At 31.4% G+C, this 18,936-nt stretch overlaps 1 protein-coding gene across 1 annotated transcript; it reads left to right on the top strand.

Annotated features, from left to right (window-relative positions):
* The first annotated feature begins 7,811 nt into the window (after positions 1–7,811).
* LOC25486848 (uncharacterized) lies at positions 7,812–9,527 on the top strand. The gene has a single exon (XM_013608669.3). It carries the CDS (start codon positions 8,228–8,230, stop codon positions 9,074–9,076), a length of 849 nt encoding a protein of 282 aa, XP_013464123.1. The 5' UTR covers positions 7,812–8,227; the 3' UTR covers positions 9,077–9,527.
* Positions 9,528–18,936: the final 9,409 nt, after the last annotated feature.

The following is an 18,936-nucleotide window of genomic DNA, read 5'->3' as shown; positions in this document are numbered from 1 at the left end:
TTTTCCTACTTTAATATTTTCCCCTTTAGTATCAATTTTTTTAGTATAGGATTAAAAGAATTCCTTCTAGGAGGATTTGTGTAAATTTGAATGTTGGAGTTTAGCTAATCATGACATCAATTTGCTTTCGATCCCCTCTCCTACATTAGCTAAATTCCACCTCAACAACAACCTCAGTCGATGGTGACAACGTTGGTGTCATCAGGATCGCCGGAGTCATTGCATATGGTGACACGAGAAGCTATACCACCAAACTTTTTCGCACGGATTATAAATGATGTCGTGTTACGCGGTGCAAATGGGGCTGAGAGACGATCAACTTTGGGAAACCTCCTCTTTTGAGAAGTCTGCCTTAAGATCCGAAACTGACCTATCATATTTCATTCAAAGGATACCGTAGGCTTTAAAACTTCACAACAAAATTAGATGAAGAAAAAAAAAATTGGAATATTTAATAAAAGACCGAAAACAACAATTATTTGGAAATTGATGAAACTCTTAGAAAGAAAAAAGGTTTTAATTTTGTTGGGTTTGATAGTGAGGGAAAATTGGTGTTTGTGAACTTGTAACTGAGTTTGGTGATTATGTTATGATTCAAGACTATTTTGTTATGATAAAGTGTGACAAGAGAGAGTGAGATAAGATTTAAGGGTTCAAATTTGAGTTTGAATGAATTGAACGGTGGAGATTGGATTGTGTTAGAATTGGGTTCACAAGGTTTGTGCAAAGTAGAAATTGGATAATGTTCCGCACAATGCCATAACTCGGTTCATGTTGTTATGACTTTGCAAAAGGGTTGCCTTTGTGTTTTGTGTGTGTGTTTTTTCTTCTTCAATGGAAACAAGTGTTTGTGCTCGTTTTTTATGGGTATAAATAGATGAAAATGAGATCACAATTTCTTTCACAAGAAAAAATATTCAATGTATTTTGATTATATAGAATTCATTTATATTTAAATGTCCTATTCAATGTTTATCAAAATAAGTAGAAAACAACTGTATTGAGTGATTATTTGGTGATTCATTTATTTTTGACAGACCATTTTTCACTGTGTATAATGTTTTTGATAAAGTATTTGGTAAATTTATTCAATAAATAAAAAATTACCATGTATTGATTTTTATCTTTTTTTGGTCTTGTATTGATTTTTATCTTAAAATTATTAATAAATTCAATATGACTATTATCTTAAAATTCAGAACATCTATTTTTTTGGGACAAAAGAACATCTAGTTTTTTGAAATATTTAAAAATCAAATTTATTGGAAAATCATAATTTTGTCGAACATGTGCATTATTGCACATGTTAAAGTAACTAAAAGTGAAAACTTTTTATTGAAAAACAACAATTATTTATTAAAAAGATACATATTTATTATTAAATGAACAAGTTCCAATGCAAAATTAATTTTTTAATTTTTTTAACACATGCAAATTTGCACGTGATAGAAAAACCCTTATTATTATAATTTATCTAATTTTTCATGTTTTCTCGTATCAAACATTTATGTTACATTTTTGCGTTTTTTTCTCTCTCACATTCATTTTCTTATCATCATAATAGTAGTAATAAACTCTCTTCGACTTGAGAAACAAAACTTCAAAGTATCACAAAAAGAGAACAGAGATGACTTCTTGCTTCCCAACATTTTTAGCGTGAAAAATGATATTTGTATAATTATTTTGTGACAATTTTAATATAACTATATTTTTCATACTCACGTTATGTTTTTACTATCTCTTCTTTTTTTCTCTCTATTGTTTTTGACCAATAAAAAGAGAGAAAATAAAAGTTGTCACAAAAGTGTCACCTATTGATTGTACAAATATCTTTACACCATATGGTTTTTCAAGAAACTTGAACTCTAAGCTATCCTATAGATGATGTCTCTTCTTTTAATTGTTAGTAGATATCATGGAATAACATGACTCATATTTATAGGGCTAAGGATCAACGAACATCCCATCCACCATTTAAACACCTACTTATGTGGTATTGTCTTCGGTCACATTTATAAATAAAAACCAATTTTTTAGGTTTATTGAATGATTAATATATATGATCACATCTATAAATCAGATACATTAGTTATTCAATGAACATAAAAAATTACATTTTGCTTATAAATATGATCGAAGTAAGTATTTGTTTTTGTTGGATGAGTGACACAACAAATGACATATAAGTGTGTGTTAAATGAATTTAGATTAGAGGAGGTTAGGTAATTCAATTGATTTGAATTAAATGATAAGGAGTTGGAGGTCCAGGTTTTAGTCCTGACAAGAAAAAAAAAATTAATATAACAATTAACATACTAACATTTTACATTAAAAAAAACGAATTCGGATAAAATAGTGTCTATTTTTTTTTTGTCAAGTAATTCAGTGGCCAGAGAAATTCACCTTAAGTCTATTTATCGGAACTTGCATGAAAAAGAAAGTGAATACCACGTTCACATGCAATAAAATCGCTTTTCATATGCAACAAAAATACACATATTTTGTTGTTCCAAAATATAAACAAATCGTACACCAACCATTTCTTAATAGTTGTCACATTTGAAAAAAAAAAAAAAAGGAGTTGTCTAAAAATGTTCACTTCTAATTTTCCATGTAACTTGAATTACTTATTTTTTTATTCTACTATAGTAGGAAATATCAATGGTTAATAAGGCTACTAAATTCTAAGTATTAACCGTGGAGGAGGCAAATCAAGCATTAAATTTTTTGAATTTGGTCTCTCTTTTACTTCAAATGTCTTGTTGCCGGGTTGTGTTATTTTTTTCTTTCTTCTAGAGGCTTTTAGTTTGTTTCCAGCTATAACTATAGTAGTAGTCGCAATTTTACATAGCGGTTTCAAACCTCTCTTGTTGGCATTAAACTAACATGATTTATCAATATATCAAATTCCAGCCTAAGAGAGGTTTGTAACTGTTACACTCTGTAAAAAAAAAACCATGGTTAGTGTTAATTTGGAACCGCTATGGATAACTCACTAAGAAAGAATTCCCAAACTTAGATTTTGTGACTCCATATTTAGTTGGATAAGCAACAATTCCAAACTTTATGAGTAAATGAGACTGTGTGCTCCTTTAGCCACTCTCTTTTCTCATTTATACGAGGTTTAATTGGTATTGATGAGTTAAAATTGAAACTAAATTTATATGTATATCTATATAGTGAATAATTTAGAAATACAATGTCAAAGAGATTAAGTAGTTTAGATATCAACATTAAAAACTTAAAATAATTTATGCGCATACGTAGTATCGATTTGAACACTTACTTAGGAGTTGCTTGTCTTTAATGCTCTAAATCGGGTGCGGTTATCATGCATAAGGAAATTCTTAAGCACCGTGCATAAATTCCAACCCATTAACCGGTAGCCCAACATAATTGTTTCCTACACCTCCCAAAGGAAACCAAACGTGGGACCAAACAAAACAAAACAAAACGAACCAAATGCGGAAACAAACTGAATCATCACCGTCGGTCATCATCATCACCACCGGAATCTTCAATCTCATCATCAACACCGTCGTTCATCATCATCACCTTCATTTACCATCATCATCACCACCGTCACTAAGCTCCACCAAAATCTCCACCAGCGGTGTCTTCTTCTTGAATAGTAAATTCATTTTCCAGCAATTCATTTTTTGAGTTTTCACTACAAAACCATCAAAATCACTAAGCTTAAACACGGTTTCGATCCATCAAGAATCGAACTGATCAAAGAGAAGGAGGTAGAAAGTTTTTCTGTTCATATCTTAATCCTTAGATCTACGCTTGTTTACTGTTTGTCTTTGAAAAACAATTTCGAAAATGAGAAGTAGGAAGAAAAAGATTGTTGAATATATAATTTGTTTTTGAAACGGCTGAGTTTTGAGTTCCGACGCGGTGGTGCCACCACCGGCCACCGCGCCAAAAAAGCAATTCTCGCTAGAGAAGAAGATATAAGGTGGCGCTGGTTTGAATGTCCTAGAGAGAGAAGTGAACAAAGCATTTTTAGTGAGAGGTTTTTTTTTTTGTCAAAACCTATTTCCTTTATTCCTTGATTTGGTGTAATTTGAGTAGCCTAGGATTATTACACGTGTACACTAAATCTGATGGTTGTGAAGTATTTATGCAGAGTGCATAAGGAAATGTCTTATGCATAATAACTTTTGCCCTCTAAATCTACTTTGTTTTTTTACTCAATGGATATTTGATTTGATTTCTTTTTCTTTCTTCTTCTTCTTCTATGACATGGTTATGAGCACATGTTGTGTACCATGTAAATTTTAATATTTTATAGCTGTGCTTGTTTATGTGGGACATTTTTCTTTTGACATAGTTTATCTAACTTGCACCCTTTTTGAGCAAACAACAAGGAATATAAAAAAAAAAATGCTCTTTAAGGAAAAAGGAATATAAAAAAAATGCATTATAAGAGTTGTCCCCTACTGTACGCTACTTAGATTATCCTCTAACGACCAATCACATTTTAGTGCCCTTGTGTTTGTATCAAGAATCCCCTTTGTTAGTATTTCTTTAGTTTTGTCTTTTTATTTTAAAAAAAGTAATGGATAATGTTGTATAACTTATAAGTAAACGGTTTCTTTAATCTTCACAAAAAAAAAACGGTTTCTTTAATGATATTGTTGTTTTCCCTCATTTTGGTTCAGTTTATAATCCCATAAGTCATAGCTCAACTGACAAAAATACTGAAAATTGTTAGATCGGACGTTATGATCGGGTTCGAACTCCGATACTTCCATTTTATGTGTGAGTTTATGATGACTTTATCATCTCGTTTATCTACCCAAAAATAATAAAAATACAACAACACCAAGTTTTATGCATTAGGTAAGATCGACTATCACGAAATAATAATCTATCAAAATCATATTTTTAATCAAATTATTGATCTTAAAATCCTTTTTAATATTCTATCTATTATTCCTTGAGAAAATCTCAAAGTTTTTTTTTTCTTTTTTCTTTCTTGTGCTACCCTTTTGTTTAGCGATTGAAGTATCCACCCACCATATGATATACCACTAATTTTATTATAGAATTAACATCTTTTCTTCACACAAATGTCAAAACTCAAAACCACATATTTGTCAAGATCAAACTATATAAGTTTTCCACAATTATTTTAAAAAAAAAGTTTTCCACATTATTACCGATCTAGTTTCAATATGAGTAGTGATATATGTACAACTATTTGTGACAACTTTCATTTTCTCTCTTCTTATTGGTCCAAAACATAAGAGAGAGAAAAAGAAAGAGAGGGAATAAGAAAAAGTTGTAATCAAATGATTGTACAAATATAATTTCTTTTTCAATATGATAAAATTTTCCCTTTGAAAAGTATATTTTTATCACATAAAAAAATCAATGCTCCCCTCCATTTTCAGTCATCCCACTTGAATCTAGCATACATCTCTCTCTACTTTGTTGTTGTTTAGTACAATATACTCAAGATATTTAAATTGTATGACTAATGGTAAATAAGTGTACTTCGTCTTTTGTTAGACTTGAATTACGTATATTTGGCAAAACAATATTTGTTGTATCTTAACTTAATTAATTTTGTATAACAATTTTGTCATTTATCTATTTTTTATGTTATTTTTGTCTTTTTGGTTCGTTTGCATATGAATTTTTTAGTCTTAAATCTAAAATTCAGATAAAATTACGAGTTAAAGATTGTAGATTTGAATACTAAGAACTCATGTTAAAATAAAACCATACATTTAAATATTGGAAATTCTTATGTAAATTGATCAAAAAGACGAAAATGACGTGAAAAAAAGATAAATAAAGAAATTGTTTTTCTTCATGCTGTGATCTTAATGAAGAAGTGTATATGAGTCTCCTCCTTACCTTCATTTATCTCATCTTGACTTGGTGTGCAGCATACAATAGAATACTAAGCTTACTTAAACATTGCATGTTATACATGATCTAAAGTTGACTATTCACTTTTTACCAAGAAAAGCAGCAATGGCTTCACTGTTCTAGTTTATGTGGATGATTTGGTCTTGGGGGTGTGGGGGACAAAAAATAATGAAATCAAAAATATTAAGACATTGCAAGATGACAAGCTCAACACAAAAGACTTAGGAACTACTATCAAATATGTCCTATGAATCACCAAATACTTTATCAAAAACATTATATTATATGTAAAGAACAATGCTCTCAAAAATAAATATCGCCAAATAATCATTCAATACGATTTTTTTCCCTATTTTTTGACAAAACATTGAGCTTGCTTTAGAGTTCCTGATTGCATTAGAGCTTGCTTTGTTCCAAACATTAAAAAGTAGTCATAAATATTCTTGTCCATGGATGTTCCTGATTGCATTTGAGCTTGCTTTGTTCAAAACGAATTAGGGTTACCTAATTTGAGATTTGTACCTTAATATGGAGGTTTTAGTTTGATCCCCCTCCTTTATTTTTTTTTGTTGTTTTTCGCTTTCCTTTATATATATATGTTTGATAAACTAGTACTTTGCTAGTTTATCCTTTTTTTTTTAAAAAAAAAAATTATAATGAAAGAGATAGAGTTTATGAATTTAATTTGGTGCGGTGAACTATGATAAGATTTGGTGGGACAATGTAATTTAACTTTCAGAAAAAAATAGTTCAACCTTAACAAATACATCAAGAAGTCCAAACTATATGGTCTCTATGAACAAAATACATCTGATATTTTATCTTGCGAGACAAGTAGCTATCTCATTTTCTTTTATGAGAAATTGAGTAAATAGTCAATTTTCCTCTTGAAATTTTAAGTTTCATCAATTACCTCCCTGAAATTAACAAAACTTCAATTACCCCCCTGAAATTTCACAACGTTAGTCAATTTACTCCCTCCGTCAAATGTTTCTGTTAGTGAACATGACGTTTTGCAAATGCCCCCCAAACTTAAAAATTTATATTATTTTTTTCTTAATAACAAACAATTAATAGTTAAATATTAAAACTAACTATTAATTTTGGAATTTGGGAAAACTACATGCATATATACATCAAAATAGGCTCCAAAATGGGGAAAAATATGTATTTTTTAAAGTGACAATAATGAGATGATTTGTGGATTAATATTAGGGGTTGTGTAGTTTAAGTGGTTTGAGCAAATTGTTGAAGGAGTTGAGGAGTTAAAAGACTAAGATGGTGAAGGAGAAAATATAAATTTAAATCTGATTATTAATTTGTTTATAAACCTCTAAAAATAATAATTTGTCTATTAGAAATAACCATTATTGTCACTTTAAAAATACACATTTTTCCCTATTTTGATGTATATATGTATGTAGTTGTTCCAAACTCCAAAATTAATAGTTAGCTTTAATATTTAACTATTAATTGTTTGTTTTTAAGAAAAAAATAATATAAATTTTTAAGTTTGGGGGCATTTTGCACATAAGTGCAAAACTTCAGGGGGATATTTGCAAAACGTCATGTTCACTAACAGAAAAATTTGACGGAGGGGGTAAATTGACTAACGTTGTGAAATTTCAGAGGGTAATTGAAGTTTTGTTAATTTCAAGGGGTAATTGATAAAACTTACAATTTCAGGGGGAAAATTGACTATTTACTCATGAGAAATTCTATCAAATATTTCTAGAACACTCTTTAAAAACATTAAATAATACGATTTTATGATATTTGTGTATTCAATGCAGTCAAAATAAAAGTATTTAACTTTTAAAAACATAATTTTTTAATTTAAAAACATAAAAAAATAGTCCAAATACACCCACGGACAAACCCTTGTTCCTGTTTTGTCCCTTCATAAAAAAAGAAGACACATCCTTTTGCAAAGTGGTAACAAGTAACAACATCCACCGAGAGTCATGTCACTGTACGGAACTTCAACCCTTTTCTCCTTTGCAGCTTGCACAAAATTCATGTCATGAACCCGATTCTCCACATGACAACACAATTGAATCTCAACCGTGCAATTTATTCAAACTGAAATTTCAACCATCGATCTCTTCTCTCTTCTCACACTTTATCACCCCAAAATAGTCGTGAATCATCACAAAATAATTACGAATTTCAGTTACATATTCACAAAGACCATTTTGTTCTCACTCCTAGCCAGCAAAATTAAAATAAATCTCCAAATTTACTTTTTATTTATTGTTTTCAGTCTTTTATTAAATTTTCCAAACTTTTTTCTTGTTCATCTATAAATCTCTTGTGAAATTTTCGTGCTTTTGAATGAAAAATGATAGTCCAGTCTCAGATCTCACGACAGACTCCTCAAAACTACCGCCATCCATCTTATTTGCCTGAAAATCCGGCCGTGTTCTCCCAACTCCCAACATTTAACGGTCATCCGCCGTGTCCAATGAATTATCCGGGTCGGATAAAATGGAACGGAAGCAAACCCGAAAGAGCTCGCATGGACCATAACCTATCGGGTCCGGGTTGTCCGTTTGGAAACCCGAATGGTTCATCTGGTAAAGTTCGCCGGTTTAACTATCCAAAGAGGAGGTTCAACGGCGGTGGTCGTCCCTCCGCCCCGTTCGCGCCACGCAACACGACTTCGTTCTTAATCCGCGCGAAGAAGACAGGTGGCATAGCTTCCTTGGTGTCACCCTGTGCGCTGACGCCGGCGATCTTAACAACGCCGTCGCTATCGCCGTCGACGGAGGTGGTTGTGGAGATGGCAAAGGAAAAGTGGGGAGTTGACGGATATGGCACAATGAAAGGTCTAATCCGTCTCAGGTCAGGAAAGGAAAACTCCGGCGAAAACAATGGCGGTGGGGTTTTGGAGGTTGAGAAGAGATTGAACAATGATTTGAGCAGGTTTGAGATGATATATCCAAGTTCAGGTGATGAACATAGTTTAGAGAATAGAGTTGATGAGCAAGATTTGCAAATCACACATCTTGAAGAACAGAATCTATCCTTTAAGGAAAGAATTTTTCTCATGGAAAGGGAATTGAGTGATTTGAGGCAGCGTGTTGTATGCTTGGAGACCGAGGGAAATGGCGCTGGTGATCGTGAGTCTGAGAATTTCAACGGCATAGATGTTTGCTCGGAGAAGAGCGTCGGAAATGGTGATCACTGATGAACATTATGGTAGATAGAACTGTGTTTGACTAATCCAAGTGAAATTAGTTAATGTTTGAAATTGCGATGGTTTTGATGAAGTTAAATTGACACCGTGATTTGATTGAACCGTTATCTTTGTCAATCTCACTGCCAATTGAAACATACATTGAATCACTAAAATGTTCAGTTTACTTCATTGTTTCTTGGGCTGCAAGTATCTTATGAGAAGAGTTTGATGGATTTTGCTGTAATATCCTAAATGATTATAGATATATTTTTTTGGTTATAGGTTGATAAATTTAACGTCATAGCTTAGTTTAGCATGCTATCTTTTGTAAACTAGCTTTATGGATGTTGTATTTTTCTGGGTTTAGTTGGTAATTAGGACCTTCAAACAATGGTGAATAAGAATTGGAGGATGCTATGCTCTTTTTGATAGGATAATCTAGCATACTTGTTTTGTTTGATTGTTTCTTTGCCTCAACGTTTTCTTTGATATGCTTTTATCGTTCCCTTGTGCTGTGTTCGAAAGGTCACTCACCAAATTTTATGTTCAAGTTGATCGGTTGCAATACTTTAATCAATACTTACATTTGAATATCCTTAATTTTCCTAAACTCATTCAACAATTCATTTTCTCTCTAGCTCTCTTTTCCCATCACACCACCCTCTTGATTTATTTCTCTTCAATGGTAGAATGAATGTTTTGGTCAGTAAATTTATTTGGTCTTGCTAACTTATGTCGTGAGGAAACATGTTAAGAACCTAAAATAGGATTTTGCACCGATAAAACAACATTTTATCAACTTTATAAGGTTGATTGCACGATTTTTAAAACGAATATTTCTAGAGTTCATTAACATGTGCCCTTGAGGCGCATGTTAGCATTTGCCATGTTATAATCTGCAATTCAAGACTGGTTATTAAACAAGTGTTTGAAACCACAGTAGGTAAGTCATAGTGGATTAGAATTCTCAAATTTTAGATATCAGGATATTGAGTTAAGGTGGCGTGCCTAAGGAGAAGAGTTAACCATGTCCATTGTGGAGTTCTTCTCCTATTAAGCATTGAGCTTATAGTCAACTTTCATCGGATGGTTAGAAAAATTGATGCTTAACAAGATTCTGGCTCCTAGAGATCAACTCTTTCTCTTCATTTATATGACATCTATTTAGCGTGTGTTTGAAAACATGTTTGGAAACCCAATACCACTTTTCAATGCACTTTCACCATAAAAATTCTAAAACTAATATACCAAGCTTTTGCTTAGCTGTGATTCTCAACGTGATTTTGGGTTAATTGATGCCATTCCAAACATACTTTTAGTATTGATGAGTTATAATTGAAAGTAAATTTATTGGTAGAATCTATTTTGTTAATATTTAGAGGTACTTTGTCTTTATTGTTAGATAGATAGACCAGGTATATTTTATAAACAATAATGCTAAAGCCAGCGAAGAAAAAAATCACGAAATTATAGTTAAATTATAGCGAATCTATTGAAGAGTAGATTCACGAAAGTGGATGACATAAATGATGATGTTTTTTTTTTTGAAGAGTAAAATCTATTGAAGAGTAAAATCGCTTGAAGAGTAAAATCTAATGATGACATAAATTATAGTTAAATTATAGCGAATCTATTGAAGAGTAAAATTGCGCGCAACTGTGTGAGACCTAAATGGGTGACAAGTTTTTTTAAAATTTTTAAAGCTGCTGTATGCCCAAGGCTGAATTCGAACCCAGAATCTTGGTTAAACACATAAATTATAATGTAATACATGAGTTTTTATTTTTATTTTTTAGGAAGATATCATGAGTCTTTTCTGTGCTAAAATGTTGCGACAAATAACACTGCTTTTTGTTAGCGAACTTGGATCCATTAGAACACAATAACCATTATATCAAGATCAAACGATGTATGATTTTTTTTCTTTTTAATATTTAAGGAACTTGAAAGACATGGTACTCAGCACATTGTACAAATACCAATTGTAGGACTTTACGCGATTCAAACTCCTTTGTTTCATTTTTTTTTTTTTTTTCCTCTTTATTCTTATTGAGAGACATGGTACTCAGCACATGACAGGTAGGGAAGACCAAGAAAAGATGGAACTGTACCATGTAAATTTTGGGCTTTCCATAAATCTTTATGTTGGACTTTTTTCTTTTGACAAAGTTTCTTTAACTAGAAATAGCACACCCTTCTTGTTTATCAAACAACGATATATCCAAATATGCATGATCTGAAAGTGTTGTCCATTGCACGCTACGTAGATTATCCTCAAACGACCAATCACGTTTAAGTTGCCCTTGTGTTTGTCTGTATAAAAAATCGCCTTTGTTTTTTAGTTTGACTTTTTATTTTTCAAAAGTAGTGGATAATGGTATGGTTTAGTATTTTTTTTGTTTGTGAAAAATGTAGCATCACTTTTTCAAAGAATCCAAAAAAGGAAACTGGGTCTTAAATGTACATAAATCAAACATTTGTTATAGTCGTAAATATATAATATTTTTTAAAAAAATTTCTTCTTTTGTCTCCCTTAAACGATGCTCTAAAAACTCCAAAGGCTTGATCCAATGGTAAAAAGACAGGTCTTGAATCCGAGAGAACTCGGGTTCGAGCCCCGCTAGTGCCTTTGGAGGGAGGTAAATGTAATTACCTTTGTAAGTGCTCTTTGAGTCCGAAGGTCTTTCCCTGCCTTGGTCTGGGGCACCATCCCCTCACCCTAAAATTTTTGTAACAAAAAATAAAAACGATGCTCTAAAGACACTAATTAACTTTTTTTAATAGTTTTTCCTTCTTTATCTTTGTCTAGATTTGACGATGGATGTATGAGAATTGCTATGATTTTGGCTTCATTCATTTTGTATTTTTTAGATGATCTTTGATGTATTTTTTTTTTTTTTTTTAGTTTTGCACCTTGGGTTGATTATGTTTTGATGATGTTTATTTCTTAACTTGATTAGATAATGTTTTTGTTCAAGCCTAGCTTGTGTTTCCAATATATCACTACTGATCTCCTTAATGGTTAAATACATTATTTTTCAGATATACACTGTTTGGAACTCAGCTGGTGAAAAATTTCTATCAACATGTCACTTTTTAAATGTTTGATTAGATTCAAATCTTACAAAGGAACAAATGAATCTAATTAAATTCCCCTTTGAGAATTGTGACTCGAATTAAATTTTTGATGTTTCAAATCAATCTTCATCTAAAATTTCATTTTTTGTACGTTTGATTCAAATCAAATCTTATAAAGGAACAAATGAATCGAATCAAATTTCCTTTTGGTAATTGTGATTAGAATTAAAATATTAATGTTTCCAATCAATCTTCACCTAGAATTCGATGAATTGAATCATAGTTCATTTGTATCGAATCAATCTTCAAAGCAATTCAGGTTTCATCATATACACTAATTGATTTGAATTAGAGCTCTTATGATTCGATTTGCTCCTATCACTCTCAGTCTCACCTATATATACTTTCCTCCACTCATTCTTAAACTATTGAATAAATTTGCAAAAATACTCTAAAGTCATTTTTCTCTCTTTTTCTACAATTTCTTCAGATTAAAAACTTTTTTCAAGAACACTTGCAGTATTTGGAGATCTAGATTGCTAAGGTGCTATAAGATAATTGTATAATTGGTTTCATTCAAGGATCTTTGTGGAGCATCAAAGATCTAAAGATAATTGTGGGGGTTGTTTCTCAAACAATCAAGCTCGAAGGGGATCAAATTGAAGTCATAGCAAATAAGATTTGTTGGACAAGAATATTGAAGGATTGCATGCTATCTTAATTCGAAGACCTTGGATCCTTTCAATTTCAAGGGACCTTGAGGGAACCTCTAGATATAAGTGTATTCTTCTCATTTATCTTTATTTTTTACAATATAATTTGATATATGTTAGTTGATTAGGTGAATTGATAAATGTTAAGTGAATGAGAAAAACTTTGGAAAATCAATTCGCTTATTCAATCACTTTTCATCATTGATAACATTCCTTCAATTGATTCATCATATATCAAATAGTTTAATTTTTGTGATTTCTTTTATTTTTTGGTTTGGCATTGTGCTATGTTTTGTAATTTGATTGTGTATTAAATTTTGACTAATCAATAACAGTTCAATTATGCATTGCTTGTTCAAAATAGGATTGAGTTATTATCATTGATAGCTTAGTTTCTTTGAAACAATTGTATAAATTTCAATAGTCAAATTCATTCGAGATTAACACGCTTTTGAAAATTAATTTTTGGGGAATATATTCACCCCCTCTAGATTCGCTTTGTATATGCATATTGACCGACATTTTTCTTGACAGATAAAAATTTGATTTGATTCTTGCTTAATTTGTAAAGAAAAAAATATTGATTCTCTCAACATGTTCATTTCAAATTCACTTTGCATGTGACAGGAAAAATCTTCACACATTTGTTAATTTGTCTGTTGTTAAATGATATCATCAACATATAATTGAAAAATTAATGAACTAGTTTTTTCAAAACATGAGATTGATGGACATAGACTTACTTATTTAAGATTCCATTTAAAAACGTACTTTTGATGTCTATTTGAAAAAGTTTTATATTTTTATGAGATGCATATGCAAAAGTATTCTTATTGCTTCTGGCCTCACAACTGAAACAAAAGTCTCATAATAATCGATATCTTTTTGTTGATAATATCATTGTGGAACACGTCTATGTTTTTTTTTTAATACTTTTTACTTCTTCATCTAACTTATTTCTCAGTTCCCATCTTTCTCAGTGTCCATACTTCATTCTTTTAAAATTGAGAAAGTTTTTCTTTCATAGCTTCTATTGATGAGTTGTGGTATATAGATCTATTGATATTTTATGGCTCAATTTTTGAGATAATTTTGATGTTATTAGCATTGTCTTTGAAGGTAAATCTTGCTCTCATGTCCGCGTCATGTTTCTAAATATTTGATCGGGACGATGATCACCAACAACTCTAAAACTTTTTTGGAGGTGTTTGTAAGTGTGATACTTGTTTGTTTTCTTCATTTACATCTTTTTAGATTTGTAGAGTTTCTACATCATCAATGTATTATTCTCAAGTGTCAAGATCATCAAACTCATAAAATAGGAAAATGATAACTTGTGCTTTAGGGCACATGTTAATGAATCTAAAGTGGAAATTTTGTTTAAGAATTGTGTCAATTTATTCTTCTAGAGACTGAAAATTAAGGTTTTGTAATAAATATTTACCATTTATGGAATTCTTAACATGTGTCTAAAGACACAAGTTAGCATGACTCAATAAAATATAATATGCATATTTATTTCCATGGTTAGAGTTTTTAAGTTAAATACTTTGTTTCGTTTTGAGTTTGGTGAATACCCTAAAAGATAGATTCATTTGATTTTGAATCATATTTTCCTAGATTTATTTATTTATTTATTAATATATAAAAATAACATAAAAAATGTGAAAATATAATATGTATGATTTTCAATTTTTCTAGAGTTCAAGTGAGGTTTTGTTTAAGATTTTTTTTTTCTCGAGACTCAATTTAAAATGTAACAAAAAGTGTTTATATATGACTTTGGCCCAAAAATAATTTTCAACATTTGATTTGGTTCAAATGGTTCTCTTTGGTTTATCTATATATTTGGTGGTAATAGCCCTTAGCTATTCCACTTTTGGTTAAAAAAAAAATGGTTCTAGAAATTTTTTATAAAGTTATATTTTTCTTTTCAACAATTCCATTTTGTTGGGGAGTTCTTGCCCATAAAAAATTATGTAATATACCATTTTCATAAAAAAAATGTTTTGAAGGATAAATTTATAAATTATTCTCCACGATCACTTCTCACTAAGATGGTATCTAGACTTTTTGTCAATTTGAACTAATTTAAAACCATATTGTTTTCCATAAAGGATTGTGCTTTTCTGTTGTAAATATGTCTTTTGAATAAAAAAACTATTTTTGACTTGTTTTTTTTACACATATTTTATCTTTTCCATATTCCATGATCACCTGTTTCTGGATCAAGTCGAAATATGTAAGATCTATAGTTTACAATGACTAAATCTAGGACTTTGTGTTTGTTTTTTCATTATTGTTGTTATTTGACTATCTATTGGCGGTAATCTTGCATGTGTTTCGAATTAGTATAAGAAAGATATTTTGTTTTTTTTGTTAATAAATGATTTTGTAAAATATCTTAACGTTGTCATATATATTAAGAAAAGGAAATAATGTAAGCTTAATCTATTTCTAGAAAAAAAAAGTAGTCAAAAAATAAGTTTTGAAATGATTCTTCAGATAAAAAACAAAGACGGCATCGATGGAAATTGGCATCCTCTTGTGATAAGAATGTCATCTGTGGGGAGTTTGTTGTGCAAGCATCTCCAAATCATTAAAGTTTTGAAGGATGAATGTGTTTACTCCATATGATCTTTGCCAAATCAATATTTTGACCTGTGTTGCAGTCATAAAGATAAGCCTCTTTAAAACTCAAATCACCATTGCGGCATCAACATGACCCTTAGAAGTTAGCAAAATCTAAAACAAGGTAAGCTTAGTCTATTTCTAGCAAAATCCAAACCAATTCACCTAAGGATGTTATCCCACCACACATGTGTTTGCAACCTTATCAGCACCATGGTTTCCTTCCTTGAAAACATGGGTGACAAAAAAGGACATAGAATTACAAAGGTGCAAACAATTGTGCCATCTGTTTCGAATTTGCCAAGGCACTATCTTATAAGACTTAAAAGCTAAAGTTACTAAGGTTGAATCTGTTTCTAACCAAAGATGTGTCCATCCCTTTTGAAAAGCTATCTCAATTGCAAACATGGCACCCTGAAGCCCAGCAATTAAAGAATTTGAGATCCCTAGATTGCAGGCAAAGGCTCCAAGGAAATCAACTTATGAATATCTGAAAACACCTCAACAACCAGAAGGTCCTGGATTACCTTTACATGCACCATCAATATTGCACTTGATCCAATTAAAGATAGGAGGATGCCATAACACTTCCTTGATTCTAGATGCATTATGATAGTTGATTTTGACAGAAAAGGCTCTAAGGAGAACAAAGTCAGAAATTGATGAATGAGCATGAAGCTAAAGCAGTACTAGTGATGACGAGATTAATGTCTGATCTCAAAAAGAATGAATTTATCTGCAAATCTTCTTTGGTTTCTACAAAACCAGATTATGTTGATGCTATAAATAACAGAAGCAATGACAACAAGCTTGCAGAGCGGGGATCTGGTTCTTTGACAAAAGTTGATTGCCTCAGTTATAGAGGAAAAATTACATTGAGCATTTAGCACCGTACTAAGCCAATGCCAAATCTTCTTAGCAAAAAAGTAGTCAAAAAACAAGTGTTGAAATGATTCTCCAGATAAAAAACAAAGATTGCATATTGATGGAAATTGGCATCATCTTGTGATAAGAATGTCATCTGTGGGGAGTTTGTTGTGAAAGGATCTCCAAATCATTAAAGATTTTGAAGGACGAATGTGTTTACTCCATATGATCTTTGCCCGATCAATATTTTGACCTGTGTTGCAGTGATAAAGATAAGCCTCTTTAAAACTCAAATCACCATTGTGGCATCAACATGACCCTCACACGTTAGCAAAATCTAAAACAATGTAAGCTTAGTCAATTTCTAGCAAAATCCAAACCAATCCGCCTAAGGATGTTATCCCACCACACATGTGTTTGCAACCTTATCAGCACCATGGTTTCCTTCCTTGAAAACATGGGTGACAAAAGAGGACATAGAATTACAAAGGTGTAAACAATTGTGCCATCTGTTTCGAATTTGCCAAGGCACTATCTTATAAGACTTAAAAGCTAAAGTTACTAACATTGAATCATTTTCTAACCAAAGAAGTGTCCATCCCTTTTGAAAAGCTATCTCAATTGCAAACATGGCACCCTAAAGCCCAACAATTAAAGAATTTGAGATCCCTAGATTGCAGGCAAAGGCTCCAAGGAAATCAACTTATGAATATCTGAAAACACCTCAACAACCAGAAGGTCATGGATTACCTTTACAGGCACCATCAATATTGCACTTGATCCAATTAAAGATAGGAGGATGCCATAACACTTCCTTGATTCTAGGTGCATTCCGATAGTTGATTTTGACAGAAAAGACTCTAAGGAGAAGAAAGTCAGAAATTGATGAATGAGCATGAAGCTAAAGCAGTACTAGTGATGACGAGATTAATAGTTGATCTAAAAAGAATGAATTTATCTGCAAATCTTCTTTGGTTTCTACAAAACCAGATTATGTTGATGCTCTAAATAACATAAGCAAGGACAACAAGCTTGCAGAGCGGGCATCTGGTTCTTTGACAAAAGTTGATTGCCTAAGTTATAGAGGAAAAATTACATTGAGCATTTAGCACCGTACTAAGCCAATGCCAAATCTTCTTAGCAAAAAAGTAGTCAAAAAACAAGTGTTGAAATGATTCTCCAGATAAAAAACAAAGACTGCATATCGATGAAAATTGGCATCCTCTTGTGATAAGAATGTCATCTGTGGGGAGTTTGTTGTGAAAGGATCTCCAAATCATTAAAGATTTTGAAGGACGAATGTGTTTACTCCATATGATCTTTGCCGGATCAATATTTTGACCTGTGTTGCAGTGATAAAGATTAGCCTCTTTAAAACTCAAATCACCATCGCGGCATCAACATGACCCTCACACGTTAGCAAAATCTAAAACAATGTAAGCTTAGTCAATTTATAGCAAAATCCAAACCAATCCACCTAGGGATGTTATCCCACCACACATGTGTTTGCAAGCTTGTCAGCACAATGGTTTCCTTCCTTGAAAACATGGGTGACAAAAAATGATATAGAATTACAAAGGTGCAAACAATTGTGCCATCGGTTTCGAATTTGCCAAGGCACTATCTTATAAGACTTAAAAGCTAAAGTTACTAAGGTTGAATCTGTTTCTAACCAAAGATGTGTCCATCCCTTTTGAAAAGCTATCTCAATTGCAAACATGGCACCCTGAAGCCCAGCAATTAAAGAATTTGAGATCCCTAGATTGCAGGCAAAGGCTCCAAGGAAATCAACTTATGAATATCTGAAAACACCTCAACAACCAGAAGGTCCTGGATTACCTTTACATGCACCATCAATATTGCACTTGATCCAATTAAAGATAGGAGGATGCCATAACACTTCCTTGATTCTAGATGCATTATGATAGTTGATTTTGACAGAAAAGGCTCTAAGGAGAACAAAGTCAGAAATTGATGAATGAGCATGAAGCTAAAGCAGTACTAGTGATGACGAGATTAATGTCTGATCTCAAAAAGAATGAATTTATCTGCAAATCTTCTTTGGTTTCTACAAAACCAGATTATGTTGATGCTATAAATAACAGAAGCAATGACAACAAGCTTGCAGAGCGGGGATCTGGTTCTTTGACAAAAGTTGATTGCCTCAGAGGAAAAATTACATTGATGACGTGGCAAGCTGATGTGGCATGTTGACTGTGCATATCTGATTATGTGGCGTGATGACTGTATTATTATTATTTTTTTATTTTTTTAATGGGTACACGTGGCATTTGTAATTTTTTTAAAAAAATTAAAATAAAAAAATAAATTCTGGAAAAATAATGAAAAAAATAATTAAAATGAAAAAAAATCTGAAAAAATTAAAAACTGTAGAAAATTTAAGAAAAAAATCACAAAAATAAAAAAAAATTCTGGAAAAATTTATAAAAAATAAAAAATTCTGGAAAAAATTTATATATATCAAAATTTTCAGAAAATATAAAAAAATTCTGAATTAAATTAAAATTATAAAAAAAATCAAAAATATAATATTATATAGTTATTTTGATTATGAAAATT

The sequence above is a fragment of the Medicago truncatula genome, chromosome 2 (assembly GCF_003473485.1).
Source record: "Medicago truncatula cultivar Jemalong A17 chromosome 2, MtrunA17r5.0-ANR, whole genome shotgun sequence".
NCBI lineage: Eukaryota > Viridiplantae > Streptophyta > Magnoliopsida > Fabales > Fabaceae > Medicago > Medicago truncatula.
This window is presented reverse-complemented; position numbering and strand designations above follow the sequence as displayed.